Raw genomic sequence first — 16,959 nt, 5'->3', positions numbered from 1 at the left:
TAAACCAGCAGCGGTGGCGCTGAGAGCTCGTCTGTGATTGGGCGCCTGCCGCAGTTCTCAGAGTAACAGGCACGGTGATTGGAGGAGAGCTGAGGCGGCTGTTGTCTCGGCAACCGGGTGTCCGCATTCCCGGTGCCGCCGACGGCCGGGAATGCACCGACAGGAACGGGCACGTACCGGCAGGTACGGGCGGATACAGAGCGCGCACCGCCCCTGAGCGGGTTCAGGGATCTCCCCGGTGCTCCTCAGCCGCTCAGGTACCCACCCGCCGTTCCCAGCGCGCCCCGCGCCGCCTCACCTGGGCCGGGCTGGGGCATGAGGCGACTTCCGGTGGCGCCTCCAGGGCCTCACCTGAGGGCGCTGCCTCAGGGCGTCACCTCATCCCTCACCTGGGCTCCTCTCGCCCCCGAGCGCCCTGTTCTCTCAATGGAGACAGCAAAGGCCATGGCTGAGCTGGGCCAGCTCTGGAGCCTCGGCCCTGCTGCACGTTCAGAGCTGGGACTGCCCTTAGAAACAAAATCCCGGCTGTGCCCTGAGTCGTGACCCCGGACGTGTGGGCTGTGACCGCATCCCCGCTCAGGGATGCTGTGGAGCACGAGGTACCTCTGGCAGAGGTACCAGAACAGCACCACTCAGTGCCATGTCCTGAAAATAAACAGCACTTACCACAGTGAGTGTGGAGCTGAAGGGTGAAAACCTCAACCACGCCAAGGTTTTTCACTCAAAGCACAGCCAGGGTTTGTTACTGGAGCAAATCAAGGGGTATCTGGAACTGTTTATAGCTACAGTGGGTTAGAGGAGTTCCAGGCCCAGAATTCCTCCTCTTGGGAATAAACCAGCACAAGGGAATAAGAAATGCAGTCAAAGAAAACATTCATCAACAGCAGTGCTTCCAAGGGTATTTTTAAATAAACCAGGGAAATGAAATGCAGGAGTGACTGCTGGTTTTCTGGTGGGAATACTGCATTAATGTTGCATTTGCCTTTATCTTACACATGCCATTTCAAAGGAAAGCTGCTGTTGTGTTCACATGTTTCCTCCATCTCCATATTCAGTGTTGTTATCCTTGGCTGCTCTTCTTAGGTTTCAAGATTTCCTTATAAACACCACAGGAAAAGGATCTCAAACTGGGAAAAAAAAAAAAAGGATATTTAAATTTCAATCAAAGGGATTGCAGTATAACCAAGTGAGTAACAAAAAATGTTTGAAATTTATGAGTTTTTTTTTTTTTTGCCACTGATAATGATCCTCTTCTGTGACAAGAATAGCAACCAAGTTTAGAGCAAAGTCATTAAATTAACCTTATAATCACAACTGATAACAGAATGAGAAGTGGCAATGCAACATGAGTGGTTTAAGCCTGGAAATGACTGCAGGTGGATGATCTCACTTGTGCCACCTCCCTGTCTCCCACCCACCAGCCCTGGCCCTGTTTGTCGCAGGTGTTTGAGCCCTCCAGGACGCACACCTTGCCTTGCTTCAGGCGCACATTCCAGCACCCGGTGCAGTTAAACACCACCAGGGGTGCCCCCTCTCTCGGCCTTTGCTGCCCTTCCCGCGGATCCCAGATTTTCAGGAATTCCACCCTCCTTCCACCAGCAGAGGGAAGCAGAAGGATGCGTTAAACCCGCAGCGCTTTCCCAGCCAACACTCGCAGGTGCCAAGGGCCTCCTGGGCTTTCTGGATGCACCTTCCTCAGCTGGGGGAAGGAGGATGCCCTTCCATAGCCTCTCGCTGTCTGGGGACTGCGTGGTAACCCCAGAACTCCCAAAATTACGTACAGGAAGGATTTCTGAAACTTGGTACTGTGTATGCAAAGTAGGTGAATCAAGGAAGTGTTTGGCATCTTCCCCTCTTTCTTCTCCTGCCTTTAGCATCTTCTCTTTCTTCTTCTTCCTTTGATCTCTTGCTCTTTGCTTGTCTCTCCCATCTCAGTGATATCAGGAGTGCATTATCTCAGGGTTGAATAACAGCAATCAAGGACGTAAAGGACAAAAAAAAAAAAAAAGATGAGGGAAAAATGATCAAGGTAGAGAAGTTGCTTAAAGACTTTCTGTAGGCGCCATCAGTCTGCCTGGTCAGCTTCCAGCAGAGCCAGCTGACCTGATGCTGAGCTGTGACTAAAGCAGAGCAGAGTCTGCAGGGAGCTTCTCAAAGCACTCCCTTCCCTTTGAGAATTTCCTGCTTGAAGGGCAGAATGGGCAGGAGGCCAAACCACAAACTACACGAGGGCTTGGCTGCTTCTCTCCTAGGCTTTATCCCTGGAGAAGAGTTCCTGCGGCAGGTCAGGAGGGGAGGCACTGTACCCATCAGCACCAGACCTTTTAGGGGCTGCTGACTTGGTTTCCCACACCTGAAGGACTTGGCTGTGTCCCCCTCAGCCATTCTGGAGCACATTCCTTGAGTCAGGGATAAATGCCAGGACAGGAAGTTACCCACTTGTAATTTAGGCAGTGGAAAGAGCTTATTTTCCTCTCAGTGGCTGACCTAGAACACCCAACAGGTGACTTGACCCACTTGTGTCACTCTGCCAGTTCACCCCTGCCTGCACACATCCCTGCAGGACCCAGCCACTGGGGCTGGGAGCTGCTGCTGCTGGGTTTCCCTGGCAGCACAGTGCCCCTTGCATCACCCAAACACAATTCCTGGCTCTCTGAGGCGTGCAGGAGCTGAATCTCCAAGAGTGTGGAGGTGCCTGATCTCCAGTTACCCTCAGCAGCACCAGGGTGATGATGGATGTGCCAAACCCAGAGCTGGATGCACAGGAGGGGAGAAGGGCTCCGGAGCCTTTCCCTGGCACGTGCTGTCCTGGAAGGAATCAGGAACGTGCTGCCCAGCAGGAGCTGCCCTTGCTGGGCAGGGATTGCATCCAGCCCTTCAGGCTGGGCAGCAGCAGCCAAGCCTGGCAGCACCAGGGCAGAAGGAGCTTGCAGATGCAGTTTTTTATCAGCTCAGCTGCTCTGGAAACCTGCTGCAATTTTAATAATCAGCTCCAGCAGAATTGGGCAGGTCTTGCTTCCCTCAGCACAACCCTGCTGGCCACGGAGCACGGGCTGGACAACCTCAAGCACATGGCAGGGCCACGTGGAGATGGACCCCGTGGCCAGGGCAGTGCAGGCTCTCTTCTGCTTCTGGTTGTTGATAAGGAACAGCTGGCTCAGGATCCCTGCTCCCTGCAGATGAACCCTCAGACCACATCTTCACAAATCTGTAATTTTGAAGCAGCCCAAGTCAGAGCAGCTCAGCTGAAATTCACAGAGTTGCATCACACAGCTCAAATTTTGGTCTGTCCTGAAGTGTTTTCTTACAAAGAAAAATAAGTGGAAAAGATGATTTGTGCTCAGGTGCTTGATAACTTGGGGCATTTTTACAGGAAAGGCTGAATTCACCAGAAGACTGATCTCCTGGGGTCTGATTCCTTGCAAAGCTCTCCCAGTTTTCATAGAATAGCCTGTATTTGGGGCTTGTTATTTTTAGCACCATAGTAGCACTGTTCCACTTGTCCATGCATGCACCAGGAACAGCTCAGCTGAGGGAGGAAAACAGAGCAGGAGGAGTTCCCCGTGATCTCACTGTAAATCAGCATCTTCTGCAGCAGCCAGCACTGCCTGCCCACTCCCTGCCACTCTTCTCCTCAGCCTTTTGTAAGGCCAAGCAGAGCAGGAGCCTCCATTCCCCTCCCAGCCATTCCTGGTTGTTCCTTGAGGGCTTTGAATCATTCCAGGGTTGCTGCTGCTGTGGCCAAGCATAGGTTCCATCTGGATGGGGGTTTTAATCAGCCCTTGGCTCATCCATTCCCCCTCTTTGAGCCTGGCATCTTCCCTGCTCCTTCTTGCTCCTGCCAAACACAGTTAAATCCCTTCATCTTTATGAGTGCAGTTGTGCCCCAACTGCTTCATTTGCCCCTCCACTGCCCATTGCCTCGTTCTTCAATCCCAGGCCTTCCCCTGTTCTCTGCCTCCTGTGCCATTCAGGGAGGGGATATCGGATCACTGCCAGAATCCAACTCTCAAGTCACCGGAACAGGAACCAAGGCGCCTCCAGAGTGTTTTCCATTGGCAACTGGCAGACAAGACAATTAATGAAGTTCACACAATGTTCCTAAAGACCAGGAACTTCAGCTCTTCCCATCCTACACGCTGGAATAATTTCACATTTGTGTTATTATAAAGCTGTTTCTTTTATCTTCTATAGTCCCAGACCTTCCAGTTCCCACTGGGATTGGCAGAAGTAGGACATGAAGGGCATTCAGCCCTTCTTGGGACCACATCTGAAAAGCTGGAGGGATCACGTACAACACAGGCAGGGCTGGATTTATTTGGCTCTATAAATAGAATCCTGCCCAGTCCTCTTTTTGAAAAGCCCAGGAAAAGAAGAGAGGCAGGAAAGGTGTGGTACTGCAAATAAAGCATTCTGCCCACATGCTGCATTAATTAGGCCCAGCTCAGAAGTTATAGGTGGGATTTTAGATGTGCTGTGGCTCCCAGTCTATACAAATTGCCCTGTACACAGAGAAATTTGATCTTCCTCATCCCCAGAATCACTCAGCTTTCCATGCAACAGGAGGCTTGCATTAAGGGATTAAAATTTTGAAACTCTGAAGGCACCTACCTTGATGCACAGTTAAAATTAAAGCATGAAATTTGTGTGACTTGGAAAGCAAAACAGGAAATACAATAATACCAGCACTGGTGGTGCTGGAATGGTGGGGTTGGTTCTGGCCACCCTAACTCTAAAAAAGGCACTGGCAGGTGACACCTGGTGGCACTGCTGGGCTCAGGGGGGGCAGGGTCACACCTGGTGGCACTGCTGGGGAGCTGTGCCAGTTCCTCCAGCTCAGCACCTACCTTCAGGTTGAGTTCCTCAAGTCCTGCTGATTCACCCTTGTGCAAGTCACTTAACTGTTCTGTGCCTGCTGCCCAGCCCTGCAGGTGCCCAGGCTGCACAGGGTGTTGTAAGCCTTCATCCACAGGAATTCAGGGTGTTTTGAGATGTGGGAGCTGTTAACAGAACACGCAGTGTCATTAGCCATTATCAGATGGTTTATAATAACATACACACACCTCCTGGGCTGCTTTGTCCCTTTTGTGGTGTCTTGCTGTAGCTCAGATTGCTTTGGGATCGTTTTGTTATTTCTAGAGGGAGTTTTTGAGTTTTTCCCCAGTTTGAGCCGTTCCCCAGTGAGCCATCCCTGCTCAGAGTGCTCCTAGAGGAGCCCCATCCCCTGTGCTGAGGCAGACTCCGGAATATGTGATGACTTTGCAGAGCCGCTTAACACCGAGTGAACACACAATTTAATCAGCTTAATAAGCTGCCACTCATCAGCTGAGACACCTTAAGTGGCTGCATGCACGTTCCTGAAGCAATTCATGCTTTTATAGTCACTTGATGGTGTTTATACATCAGCAAAGGTGTTTTCCCTCCCAGTTTGGGTGTGCAGAGAGCACATGGAGCGGTCCCGGGGCTCAGCTGCCACAATCCTGCTCACTCACACAGCCCCTGCGCTGGGACTCTGAGCTCTGCTGTAGTGACTCAGGCTGAGCACCTGCCCCAGCATGTTCTGTGTTGATTAAACTGGTTTGCAGGCCATAATTATTTTCTCTATCATGGTATAATGGCTCCACATCGTATTAATTTTAACATTGTAAGAATTTGCTTCTGGGAACGGCCTTCTTGAATTAATCACTGACTCATGATTTACTGGGGGAGATAATATCTAACCTACAAGAGGCAGAACAGGAAACTATCTATTTAAAAGATGGCAGTGGCTGATAATTTATGACTATAGACAAAGAGATATCTTAGGAGAAGAAGGTGGACAGATCCTGCAGTTTCGTGGTCACTGCTCTCACTCAGCAAAAAAGAACTTTTGTGTAGTCACTGCAGGATCTGCTTTTGAGTGACAAATTAAAATTGAGGGGGGGAAAAAGGAGTGATAAACAAGGAAAAAGTATCCAAACAGACCTCAAAGCCGCCATCCGCAGCTCTGGGACCAACAAAGGCAGTTCAACATCTCAGCATTTCACCAGCTGGCCATAGGAAACAAGGAAAAAACAAAAGGGGAAAAGCATCATCTTTTTGTGTTTGAGTCTGTAATACAGGGGTTTTCTTGCCCCTCTCCTCTCCAGCTTGAACTGGACACGCCCACATCACTTAGTGAGACCTGGCCATCAGATGTTTCCTCTCATCACAGTCCATTAGGAAAGTCAACAATAAAAGCTTTAAATCCCAGAGGAGGTTGAAGGAGGTAAAGCTTCATCCTGGCAATCTGAAGGATTTTGTCCCATGTCACTGTGATCTAGTCTGTGATTTGGGTAACTCACACAACCCTTGGCACCACAGATTCCTGAAATTCCCTCTCCTGGAATTCTGGGGCCCTGAACAAAATCGGACGTGTGGAGGTGATGGAGGACTGTGGACACAGCAGCCACACACGGAGACATTTCCTGCCAGCGTCAAGTCCTGGGCAGTCACAGAGAGCTCTTCCTACCCTTGGGAAGCCCTCCCAGATTTTGGTGTGAGTGCTGCTGGCAGCTGTAACCACTCACAGGAGACATCTGGCTTTGAAATGTGGGTTTGCCTTTGTTGGTCATCACCCACAGGTAAAGGCAATTCAAAGGCATCCCCAAGCCCTTTTTCCTTCTGAAACTCACCATTTCTGCAAGCAAAGCAATACCACTTTTGCCCTGGCAGTGTTTGTGGCCCAAACCACAAGAGGAGTTAATTTGGAAAAGTTTGGGAAATGGCCTTCTCCACATCTGTGAGTCTGGAGCTGGGAGGGAGGATGGTGCTGCTGACCTTGTCCTGCTCCCCCATGGAGCGCCCTCACACACAGATCCAGAGCTTCTTGGGGCATGTTGGGTTGAATTGTCACAGGACACTTCCATGAGCTCTGGGAAGGTACCTTTGAACCTCTGCTGGGAGAACCATCCAGAAACCACCCTGGGACTTCGGAGTAGCTGTAAGGAATAACCAGAACACCCCACAACACTGGAAATGCCACAGGCTTCAAGAGAAGCCACATTTGTGCATAATGCACCAAGCTTCAAAAGATCTTCTGGCCCTTTGCCTGCTGAGGGTGAAACCTGGGGTGAGGGCACAGAGTTTATCTGGCAGCTGACACCAGCTGGGAGCTCTCCTGTTTGATTCCCTGAAATTGCTCATGGTGCTTTTGTTCCTGGGCTCAGGACTGAGTTCAGTGTTGCCTTATCAGTGTCCCTGGAAGTCAGCTCTGCCCAGCACTTTTCCAATCCAGCAGCAGCTTCCCCACACGGTCCTGTCACACCGGTTCTTTTCCTTTCTCACATTCCCTGCTGGATGCACTCTCCTTCCTCAGTGCCTGGGCTGGTATTTACATCCCTTTCCTGTTTGTCTTGTAGGTCATCCCAACATGGATTCCCTCACCAAGGGAATAACATCTTCCTTCCAGCCAAGGACTTCCCACCTAACAAGGAACAAGGAATTTACTCCAGATTTATTCCAGAGTCTGCAGCCTCAGCCACACAAACCTACCAGGGAAGCAAAGAAAGCTCCTTCCAGGTGAGTGCAGCCTGGAAGACACCCCACTGCCATGGGATACATGAAAATCCATCACAGGAGGGTGATCCCAGAGTGTCCCACTGTGTCCTGGTCCAAAGGGGATGGCTGTTGTCCCCAGGAAGCGGCTGGTAGGTGGCAGTGCCTGGAAGGGCAGTGTGGGTTGGGAACAGCCTGGAGCAGTGGATCAGGGGCCCTTTATCAGCTGATCTCCCAGACATTTACAAACAGTAATTAAACCTGCACCACCCTGGGATGTGGGGGCCACTTCTTATCCATGGAGCAAGAAGCCAGAGCATACCTGACCTGGAAAGATTCCTCATATCCCAAGCAGAGGCTTTAGGCTGGGCTGGTTTTGTGCCTGAACTCTCCCCAGAGGAACACTGAGGATAAAGACCCAAATGTGGGGACCCCGGGGCAGGAATGGTGAGGGACACTCATGTCTGCACAGCCTCCCAAGGCAGCTGAAGGATAAAAGCTGGCCATTTCCCCAGCCCCTGCTGGGCTGGGAATGAGAGCTGGAGAGAGGCTTGTAAAAGTGCTTCCTGGAAGCCAGAACTGCCATTCCCAGGTGTTCAATCCTGCCACCACTTCAGAGGGATGAAAAGGCACGACAGAAACTCCCTTCTCCCAAGCCCTCCCACCCCTTGGGATCCTCATGGGAAGACAAATAAATCTATCAGCAGATCGTTCAAAAACATTTATTGTCACCATGAAGTGACGTTGCAGGCCTGAGATTAAGATCATCAATAAATTCCTGACCGTGGAAAAGAATGAGCCCATGAGAAAGCCCAGGGCTCTCCTTACTCAACAGGGAAATCTTTACTACATCTCTTAGCAGCTGGATCTTCTATCAGGGCTTTGGGGAAAAGGAAGCTGGAAGGGAAGCAATGCAAGGAGGGATTTGATAAGGACAGAGGGCTGGAGGAAAGGGCAAATTAAATATGAGGAGGGAAGATCCCCAGCCTGTTATCAGAAAACACACAAACACTCCACACCCAGCTGCTGGGGTTAGAGCCTGCTCCCCCTGCTGTTCCAGGCAGTGGGAGAGCAGGAGGGACTCCCTGGGGTCCTTTGGCATCCCTGTCCTGTTCCAGCACTGTCTGGAGAGGGGAGCAGCCAGGTCTCTGCAAGGCTGGACCATGGCAAATCCATGCATTTTACAATAACCATCACAGGCTGTCCATAGCACTTCCATTTCCCAAAGCTCTTCATTTCCCAAAGCTTTAGGCTTAGAAGGATTAAGCATCACCCTGAGAGCCACACAGCAGCTCTGGAGTCCTCACTACCAGCTCCTTGTCCAGCTTGGCTGGTTCATATTTTACATTATTTTTAAAGGTAAGGTTGAAAAAAATAAAAGCATGTTTGCAGTGTAAAGGCCATTAAAGCATCACTGACTGTCAGAGCTTTGGACAAACAGGTTCTGTGAGTTCTGTGTGTGTGTAAAACTCACATCACTGACTGTTGGTACAACACATTCCAGCTGCAGAATTCCTCTCTTTGATGGGAAGAGGGGAGCACTTCCAGGGGGCAAGGTGGGGGCACAGAACAGCATCAGAACCCCCAGCACCCCTTTGCTCTGGCATCACCAGAAAACCGAGTAAAATGGGAGAAGAAACACATCCTGTGGCTTGGAATCGGGAAATGCCTGGGGAAGCAGGAGGAGGGACCCATCTCAGAGAGGAATGGGTTAAACACAGCCCCCTGGCAGAGCAGTGGGCAGCTGCAGAGCTGGATGCCAACCCTAACAGCAGCACTGGTAAGACAGAGGCAGCCACAAACCCATCTCTGGTCAGCTCTTCCCTGCCTGGATCCCTGCTGAGCTCATCCCAGGCTGGAGCTGTGGGATCCTGTAGGATCCCTCAGTGCCCGTTGGCTCATTGTTGCCAGGCTCAGCTAACATGATTTTTTCAGTTAATCACACTCATTTCTTGCCCTGTTTATCCCTTCTACGATCCCCAGGTCCTTCTGGGAGGTTATGAATTACTGTGAGAGCAGACAGGAGTCTGCTTTTCATCAGTCTTTTATGCCAAGTGGATCAGAAACCCTGCAATGCCACACCAGTGCACGAACACGCAGAGCTGCTCTGGGCCATGCCCCAAAGAACAGAGCCACAGGGAGGCAAAATCACAATTCAATCAGGGGCTGACACAGAGCAGCAGCTTTACCAAAGACTGGTTATTCAGCAGTTCATGCCTGGGTTGCCTCAGAGCTGGGGGTCAGCATTCCCAGGACTCCCAGTCACAAGTGCAGCCAGGACAGCCCTCAGCTGGCTGAGGTAAATCCCAAGTCTGTGCACCCTGACTGTGAGCACTGAGCTCTGATTCTGTGGCCACTTTCCAGCTGATGATTCCAGGACATTCCCACACGTCTAGGGGTTCTAGTGCCCAACTCACCCAAAATTTAATTCTATAAATCCAAGGCACTACCTGGGGAAATAAATGAGAGCTGGTTTATTAAAGTTTTGCCCACTTATAAAGAGATGCAGGCAGGGTTTGACTTCCCTGACTTCAATCCTCTCCTCCCATGCCCAGCACAGCACCAGGGCACCTCCGGACACGGCGCGTGGGTGTCCTAACAAAACACAGGATGCTGTTTTTCCTTCACAGCCCTGCAGAGCCACATCACACACCGAGCTCCTCAGCTGCCTGCCTGATGATGCAAGCAGTGAATAAGCACGAATAAAGACACAGAAACTGGGTGTTGTTTGTAGAAGTGAGGAGCAGAGCCCTCCACCCAGCACTGGGGATACCAGAGCTCTTGCACAACTCAGCTCTCAGCCTGCTGCTCCTTTTTATGCATTTCTGTGGGCACTTTTTCACCAGGAGCACTCGGGAAGTTTTCCTTCCTCCCCAGCTGGGATGCCAGAGTGGCATTCCTGCGTCAGGATTTCCCTCAGACTCTGCACACCACGAGCAGGCCTGTGCTGGCCTGCCAGGGCTGGCTCACGGGCAGCTAATTAGTGGTACTCAGTTCTAAGAATTGGAAGATGATCATTAACTAAAATTGGTTTGAAAGCTTCCAGATTTGTAGATGTTGAGTAATTAAAACAAGCATTGGGCTCTTCTGTTTTTCCTGAGAATTCCCAGTGCTGGGAGGCTGGGGAGTCACCCTGGAGGGAGTCAGTCCTGACCAGGGTGGCAATAAGGAGAAGGGCAGGGGGCAGGTGCTGCTGGCCCAGGGACGGGCACTGGGCTCTGTCACGCACCCTGTGCTCAGCACGAGTCCAGACACCCCCTCTGGCAGGCCCAGCTCCCAGAGCAGCTCAGGTGAGGTTCTGAGCACAAAGCAGGGCCCGGGCAGCTCCCCAGGGAGCCCTTTGCAAACACTCGGTGCTTTCACACGACCTTTGGTGCTCGGGGTGAAAATCACCTTCATCGCTCCTATCTCAATCTTCAAAAGGAACTGGTGGGCTCCGGGCAAGGAGTCAGGAATGCTCTCACATATTTGGGAGCTCTGCTTTACGCAACCTCCCAGCAACTTGCCTTGGCTGGAAGGGATGAGCGATACTGAGCCAGTCAGCAAAACACCCACCTCGCCGGGCAGGGCTGGGGACTCTGCCCCGGCAGCGTTTCCCTGCACGCAGCCGGCACCGGGACTTCAGCCCCGGCACAGCCAGGATTGCCCAGAGCTACACAGAAAAAGCTCCCGGTTCTCTGCCTCCATACCACCCCCAGAGGGGGGAGTCCAGACTCAAGGGAGCTGCAGCCTCTGCATGGGTCTCACCCTGCAAAACCCAGGATGGGTTTGTGGGAAAGGGAGCCCCGTAACATCCAGCAAAATTCATCTTTGTTCTGCTGGGAACATAGAGTTGCAACTGAGATAGCCTTTGCTGTTGTAAATTAGGAGTAGTGCTGCTGGAGTCACGAGGTAGGCTAGAGGAACTGAGGCTCAGATAGGTAAATGTTTATCTGGCAGGAAGATCAGACTTTCAGAGCAACTCATCGAGGGGTGAGAGGTCCCTAAACCTCCCAGCTCCATGGCCCAGGGCTGCCTGCAGCCCTCCCCATCTGTCCTGCACAGCAGAGCCAACTGTCCCCACTGCCAGAGCTCCCTCTGTCCCTGCCTGAGCAGCTTCTGCTTGTCCCCATGGCCAGGCAGGACAGGGTCACCCTGGCTGGGAGCACCTGGAGCCAGTCCTGCCACAGAGCTGTCCCAGAGCAGGGTCCCCACAGTCCCCTGACACAGCAGGGGACAGGGGACCTGCAGCTTTCAGCCACTGACACCGAGCACTGGGGGATTCCTGGTGGGACTGGCTTTAACTGGAGCTGAAATTCTGCTGTAGGAGGACTCACAGAATCAACACTGAATCAGAGCCATCCTGCTGAAGAAGGAGTTTGTGATCTGAAGGGAAGGAGTGCTGGAGAGATCCCAAAGGCTGATAAACCTTCAGCTTATCTGTGCTTCATCTTAGAGGCCATCCTCAAACAGTAGTGAAGTAATCCAAAACTTACCAAGCTGGCACATTCCAACATTTCCAAATCCCCTTCCCAGGGTTCTTTCCTCCCCACTCACAGGCCTCAGGTACATCTTCAACACAGCCAGGAAAAACAGAGGATGAAAAAGAGGGAGGAGGAAAGGCCCTGGTTTTTATTGGTCAGAGGATTAATTAGAAAAATACAGGGCTCCCCTTGGCATCTGATGACCTAAATGGGAAGCAGCTTGAGGCAGTTTGAGCATGGGGTGTAAGGAGTTCAGGGACCCTGTCACACCTGGTGACACAGCTGGACATGGTGGCTGCAGAGGGAACAGACCTTGGCCAAAACCACCCTCAAGCCCTTTTGGTGCCTCTGGGGTCACCTCCCTGCCCCAGCTCCTGGCCAGCTCATCCCAACTCTGACTCCAGAGCTGGAGGACACGGTTCATTTTCAGTCCTTGAGCCTTTATTACTACAGAATATCCAAAACAACACAACCAACAACACAGTTACAAAAGGAGTTCACGGAGAAATGTGAAGCAGCGTGTGTTTGAAATGCTCTGTGTCACCATACTGAGTCCAGTATAAAACAATGCATATTTATACACATATAAAATACAAAAGGAACAACACAGAAATGTATAAACAGGGGTTGTGGAGCCTCCGTGGTATTTACAGTCAGAGATGTGGCAGGGAGGGTGTTCAGCAGGCAGTGTCCGTTCAGCAGGAGCTGTGAGACTGGGAGACTCTGTGCCAGAGAGGAGCTCAGAGCTGGGCTCAGCCCTGCTGGGAAAGCTCTGCTGGGTCTGTGGAGAGGCCAAGGCCTGGGCTGGCATCAGCCACTGCCAGGCCACCAGCTCTGCTCTCTGCCCAGGCCTGGCAGTGTCACTTTGTGTGCCCAGCCCTGAAACAGCAGCTCAGGCCCCGTGCCAGAAGGGAATAAAATATAATAAAAAATAATAATAATAATAATAATAATAAACTCAACAGATCCACGTTCACAGGATTATCTCACAGCAATCTGTGGCCCGGCCCCAGGGCCGTGGGGGTTCAAGTCAAGGCAACAAGAGCAGGCACAGGGCTGAGTTCTGTGGGGTCACACGTGCCAGCTCGGAGAGAAGTCCCAGGAAGTGCTGCCTGCAGCTCTTTAGAGCTCTTTGAGGATGATCTGGAACTTGTTCTCTGCCTCTACCATGTCTAGCAGAAAGGCCATGTGGTTGCTGTAGTGCTGGATGATGTTGTTGTCCATGTTCACCAGGATCCTACAGAGGAGAAGAATGGCTGGATCAGATGCAGCACATGGAAAGCAATGTGCTTTTCACCTTCCCCAGTCTGAGGGGCTCAACCAGTGTTAATTAATTAATTAATTAAAGCCATGGCACAACACAAGGGAAGATCCAGCACAGAACAGTCACCAACCCTGGCAGCTCTGTCATGGCACAGTCAGGAATTCCAGGGGGCTGCTGGGACTGGGGGTCTGGCACTGCCCAGGGTCTGCCCGGTGCATCGGAATCGTCCTGGCTGTACCAGCCCCAGCGCCTTCCCAAGCCCTGGACCCCAGCTCTGGCCTCCAGCAGGTGCCCCAGAGAGACTCTGTGGGTACCCAAAAGCTTCCCCAGCAGAGCTGATCCCTTTATCTCTGCCTGTCTCAGACAGGGAGCCAGAGAAGTCACCTGTGCCTCTTGTGCTGTGCTCCCATCTGATTTCTGAACCACAAACGATCCCAGGGATGTTGATCAGGAATCAGCCCTGGATTGTTCCTCCAGACCAAACCTCACCAAGATCTAAAATGGCTCAGTATTGCTCCTGAGTCACCCTGGGACTGAGTTCATCTGCTGAGCTCACCCCCGTGGAAGGGCCATGGCTGGGGCAGGTCCTGCCCTGCTGCCAGGCCAGGCAGTCCCACTGAGCTCCACTGGCTCTCACCAGATGAAGATCTGCCCCTCAAGCTGTAATTACCAGGAGAAAATTGTTTAGGGTGGAGCAATAGGATAAAATTATTGAAAATTAAATCTGGGGGAGCAGGAAGCTGGGCCTGACCCTGCCACCAGCCAGAGTGGAGCTATCTCCAATCTCCCCACACTTCAGAAGTAGCTGCTGGCATGGGTCACGTCCAGCCTTCATTAAACCAGGTGTCAAAATTATTTATTTAATCTAATTTCCAGGCGTGGCCTTTCCTTTTCATGAGATACCTCTTTGCTTCTCCTGCCTGGTTTCTCTCCCAGTCATCACCAAACACTCACTGTTTATCAGATGAACAAAACCAAAGCCAAACTGAGTGAGGTAGCCTCTCCCCTGAAGCCACCAGTGCTGGTCTTTTCCTTTGGGGAGAAAATTCCCATTTCTGAGGCTAACAGATGAGCAGCATCAGCAACAGGTGGAAGAACTCCTGACAAATTCAGATGCTCACTGTGGCCCACCCCTCATCCTGAGCCAGGGACATTCCAGCATTTTTTGGAGAAGCAAACAGTGATCCCTCTCTGATAAGTTCTCCATAACCTCAGGCTTTTAGACTGAGACACAAAGGATCACCATTAGGCTCCCCAAACAATTCCACCTTCATCCAACTTCCTTTCCTTGGGAGACTTTACCCTCCAAACAAATGTAACACAAACAAGCATTATCCCAAATCTTTAAAGCCCAGAAAGATCTGAGTTTTATATGCTCCAAATAGCAGAGCTGACATGGCTCTACCTTTTATTATCTTGTTAAAATGCTCTTGGAGCCAATGGCAGGGGCTGGACAGGACAGGTGTGGAGGCACAGCATAAAAGCAGATGAGAGATTAGCTTACCCTCTTTTGCACTTTTTGTAGACTTTATAAATGCTTTCTTCAGGAAGCCCATATTTTTCTGAAATCTATGAGAGAAAACATGGCAATTCCTTGTACTTGTAAAGTGAAATTCCCATGATAAAAATCAAAGATAACAGCGACCCAGGGTGTTCTGCAGCAAAGGATTCCCCTTCAGTTTTACCCCAGAGAACAAAACCATGACCTGAACATTCTCCTGGGCAAGTTCAGTTTTGGTCTAAGGGTGGCAGGAGTTTTGTAGGTTTTTGCCAAGCATTTTCCATTAAGGTTTTTGACTCTCTGTGGTGAGGGATGGGGGAAGGAGAAGATGGCAAAGAATCCTCTGTGCTGACATTTTTCAAACGCCCTATTTTTAAAAGTTTGTAAAACCAACAGAGCTTAAAGTGCAGCCATAAAGCCACCCCAAATCTGGGAGGTTTATTGTTTGTTTCCTTCCCTGCAGTCTCCAGAGAGGGCTGGGTTATCAGAGATGCTGCTGATAACCATGACAGAAATATGTCCTTATGCTCCTCAAACACAGCCAGGGAATTCCAGCACGAGGCCAGGGAGGCTTTCAGATCACACATCTCCAGCCAGGAGAATGGAAAAGGTGTTTGACAGTGGAAAATATGAATGTGCTGTCACAAGAGGAGACTTCCGTGAGGATCTGGATGAGGCAGGAGGTGTGATCCTCCCTCTGCAGCACAACACAGCCACGCCAGGAGCTCTCAGGACAACTCAGCTCCTGCTCCCACTTCCATTTCCATTCCCAAGGGAGAGCAGGGCAGGAGAGATGAACAGCCCATATCCAGCTCCCTGTTCACCAACCCCATTCCCTTTTATCTGCAGTTTGCCCATTCCTCAGGGGGTTTGGGGACACTCACAGCTGTCCTGAGGCCCTGCAGATCCGGGGTCTTCAACATGAGAGCATCAAACACCTCCTCTGATTCCCTGCGCACGTAGAGCAGCACTGCAAGAGAACAGGGCACGGTCAGGGTCCCTGCCAGTGCTCCCAGAGCCCTGTGGCCTCGTGGAATTGAGGATCCAGGGTTACCTCTCTGGGGATCTTCGTCCTTGCTGTGCTTTGGGGGGATCGGGTCGAAGTCGTCGGCGAAGGAGGCCCCGCTCCGCTTCAGGGGCAGCCTGGGCCGAGGGGACAAACACGCTCAGGAGGGCACAGCAGCAAGAGCAAACAAACAACTGCAGCTGCTGAGCTCCACTGAACAACCACTTACTCCAACAGCCACCCAGCAATTCAGTACTGGTTTGGAATTACAGCAGCACAGTTGTAGCTTCCTGCCTAAAGCACATGGGCAGCTCAGGGAGGGCCTGCAGAGGGTTTGGGGCCACCAAACCCAAAAGCCTCCTGCACCTCCAGTGGGGCACTGGTATCCCCACACAGAGGGCCCAGGCTGGGGGAGATTCTGCTTTTCAAGTGTGATTCCACTTCATTCCAGTTTATATTCCACCCTCTGGGGATGTGAGCCCTTCAGTGGCAGTTGTGATCTTATATTTTCCCTTTCAGACATTGTCTCCATGAGAACAACAGGACAATCAGGGAGCAGCTCATATTGGAGTGACTCTGACAGGGACAGAAATGTGTCCATGTTTCTGCAGCCCTGAGTCCCTTCCAGGACAAGGTTTAACTCATGTTCTGACTCTCAGGGCATCAGGGAGACACTGAGCTGTGTTATCCTGCCCCTGGGGTACCCAACAGCCCTGACATTCCCAAAGGAGCAGAGCAGCTGATGGATGGGAAGTACACACTGCTGCATCCTCACCTGTTTGCAGAGTTGGGAACAGCGGGAGGGAGCACCTGGAATGCAAAGGAAATGGATCTGTGAGTTTGCACAGCATCACTGTGTGCTAGAGAGGCTGGGGGGAGGCAACTTGGGCACACTTTAAACATGATTTCCCTCCTCCTGACCCATCAGCTTTCCCATACAATTGAACCCAAACATCTGTTTCTTAGATTAAATGAAATTTGATGTAAAGAACTTCCCCAGATTCCCTGGTTTAGACAAATTGAGGCAATGGTTTCTGAGGCAGGGAATGCTGAGGAGCTCTGAAGGACACTGGATAGAGGACAGTGGGGGGATGTCCCACCCACACAGGGACTGAGATGGTCACGTTTTACTGTAATTTATTTTCTGCTGCTATGTTTGCTCCCACTGCAGTCCTCTGCAGGTGTGTAAAGCACAAGAATGGCTGGAAAG

At 51.3% G+C, this 16,959-nt stretch overlaps 1 protein-coding gene and 1 long non-coding RNA gene across 6 annotated transcripts in view; one reads left to right on the top strand and one right to left on the bottom strand.

Moving 5' to 3' along the window:
* Positions 1 to 4: 4 nt before the first annotated feature.
* LOC128819038 (uncharacterized) lies at positions 5 to 16,617 on the top strand. The gene is made up of 3 exons (XR_008440624.1): positions 5 to 257; positions 7,380 to 7,539; positions 16,269 to 16,617. It is a non-coding gene; the product is annotated as an uncharacterized LOC128819038 (long non-coding RNA).
* The window catches only part of GRHL3 (grainyhead like transcription factor 3), a 103,912-nt gene continuing 99,350 nt past the window's right edge, over positions 12,398 to 16,959 (bottom strand). For all 5 annotated transcript variants that reach the window (XM_053998908.1, XM_053998909.1, XM_053998912.1 and 2 more), the window contains 5 exons: positions 16,525 to 16,559; positions 15,798 to 15,886; positions 15,628 to 15,713; positions 14,747 to 14,811; positions 12,398 to 13,215 (listed from right to left, as the gene is read on the bottom strand). In XM_053998908.1, coding sequence (XP_053854883.1) covers positions 13,101 to 13,215; positions 14,747 to 14,811; positions 15,628 to 15,713; positions 15,798 to 15,886; positions 16,525 to 16,559 — 390 coding nt within the window. In that variant the 3' untranslated portion in view covers positions 12,398 to 13,100. The remainder of the gene's footprint in view (positions 13,216 to 14,746; positions 14,812 to 15,627; positions 15,714 to 15,797; positions 15,887 to 16,524; positions 16,560 to 16,959) is intronic.

Source organism: Vidua macroura, chromosome 25 (assembly GCF_024509145.1).
Source record: "Vidua macroura isolate BioBank_ID:100142 chromosome 25, ASM2450914v1, whole genome shotgun sequence".
Lineage (NCBI taxonomy): Eukaryota > Metazoa > Chordata > Aves > Passeriformes > Viduidae > Vidua > Vidua macroura.
This window is presented reverse-complemented; position numbering and strand designations above follow the sequence as displayed.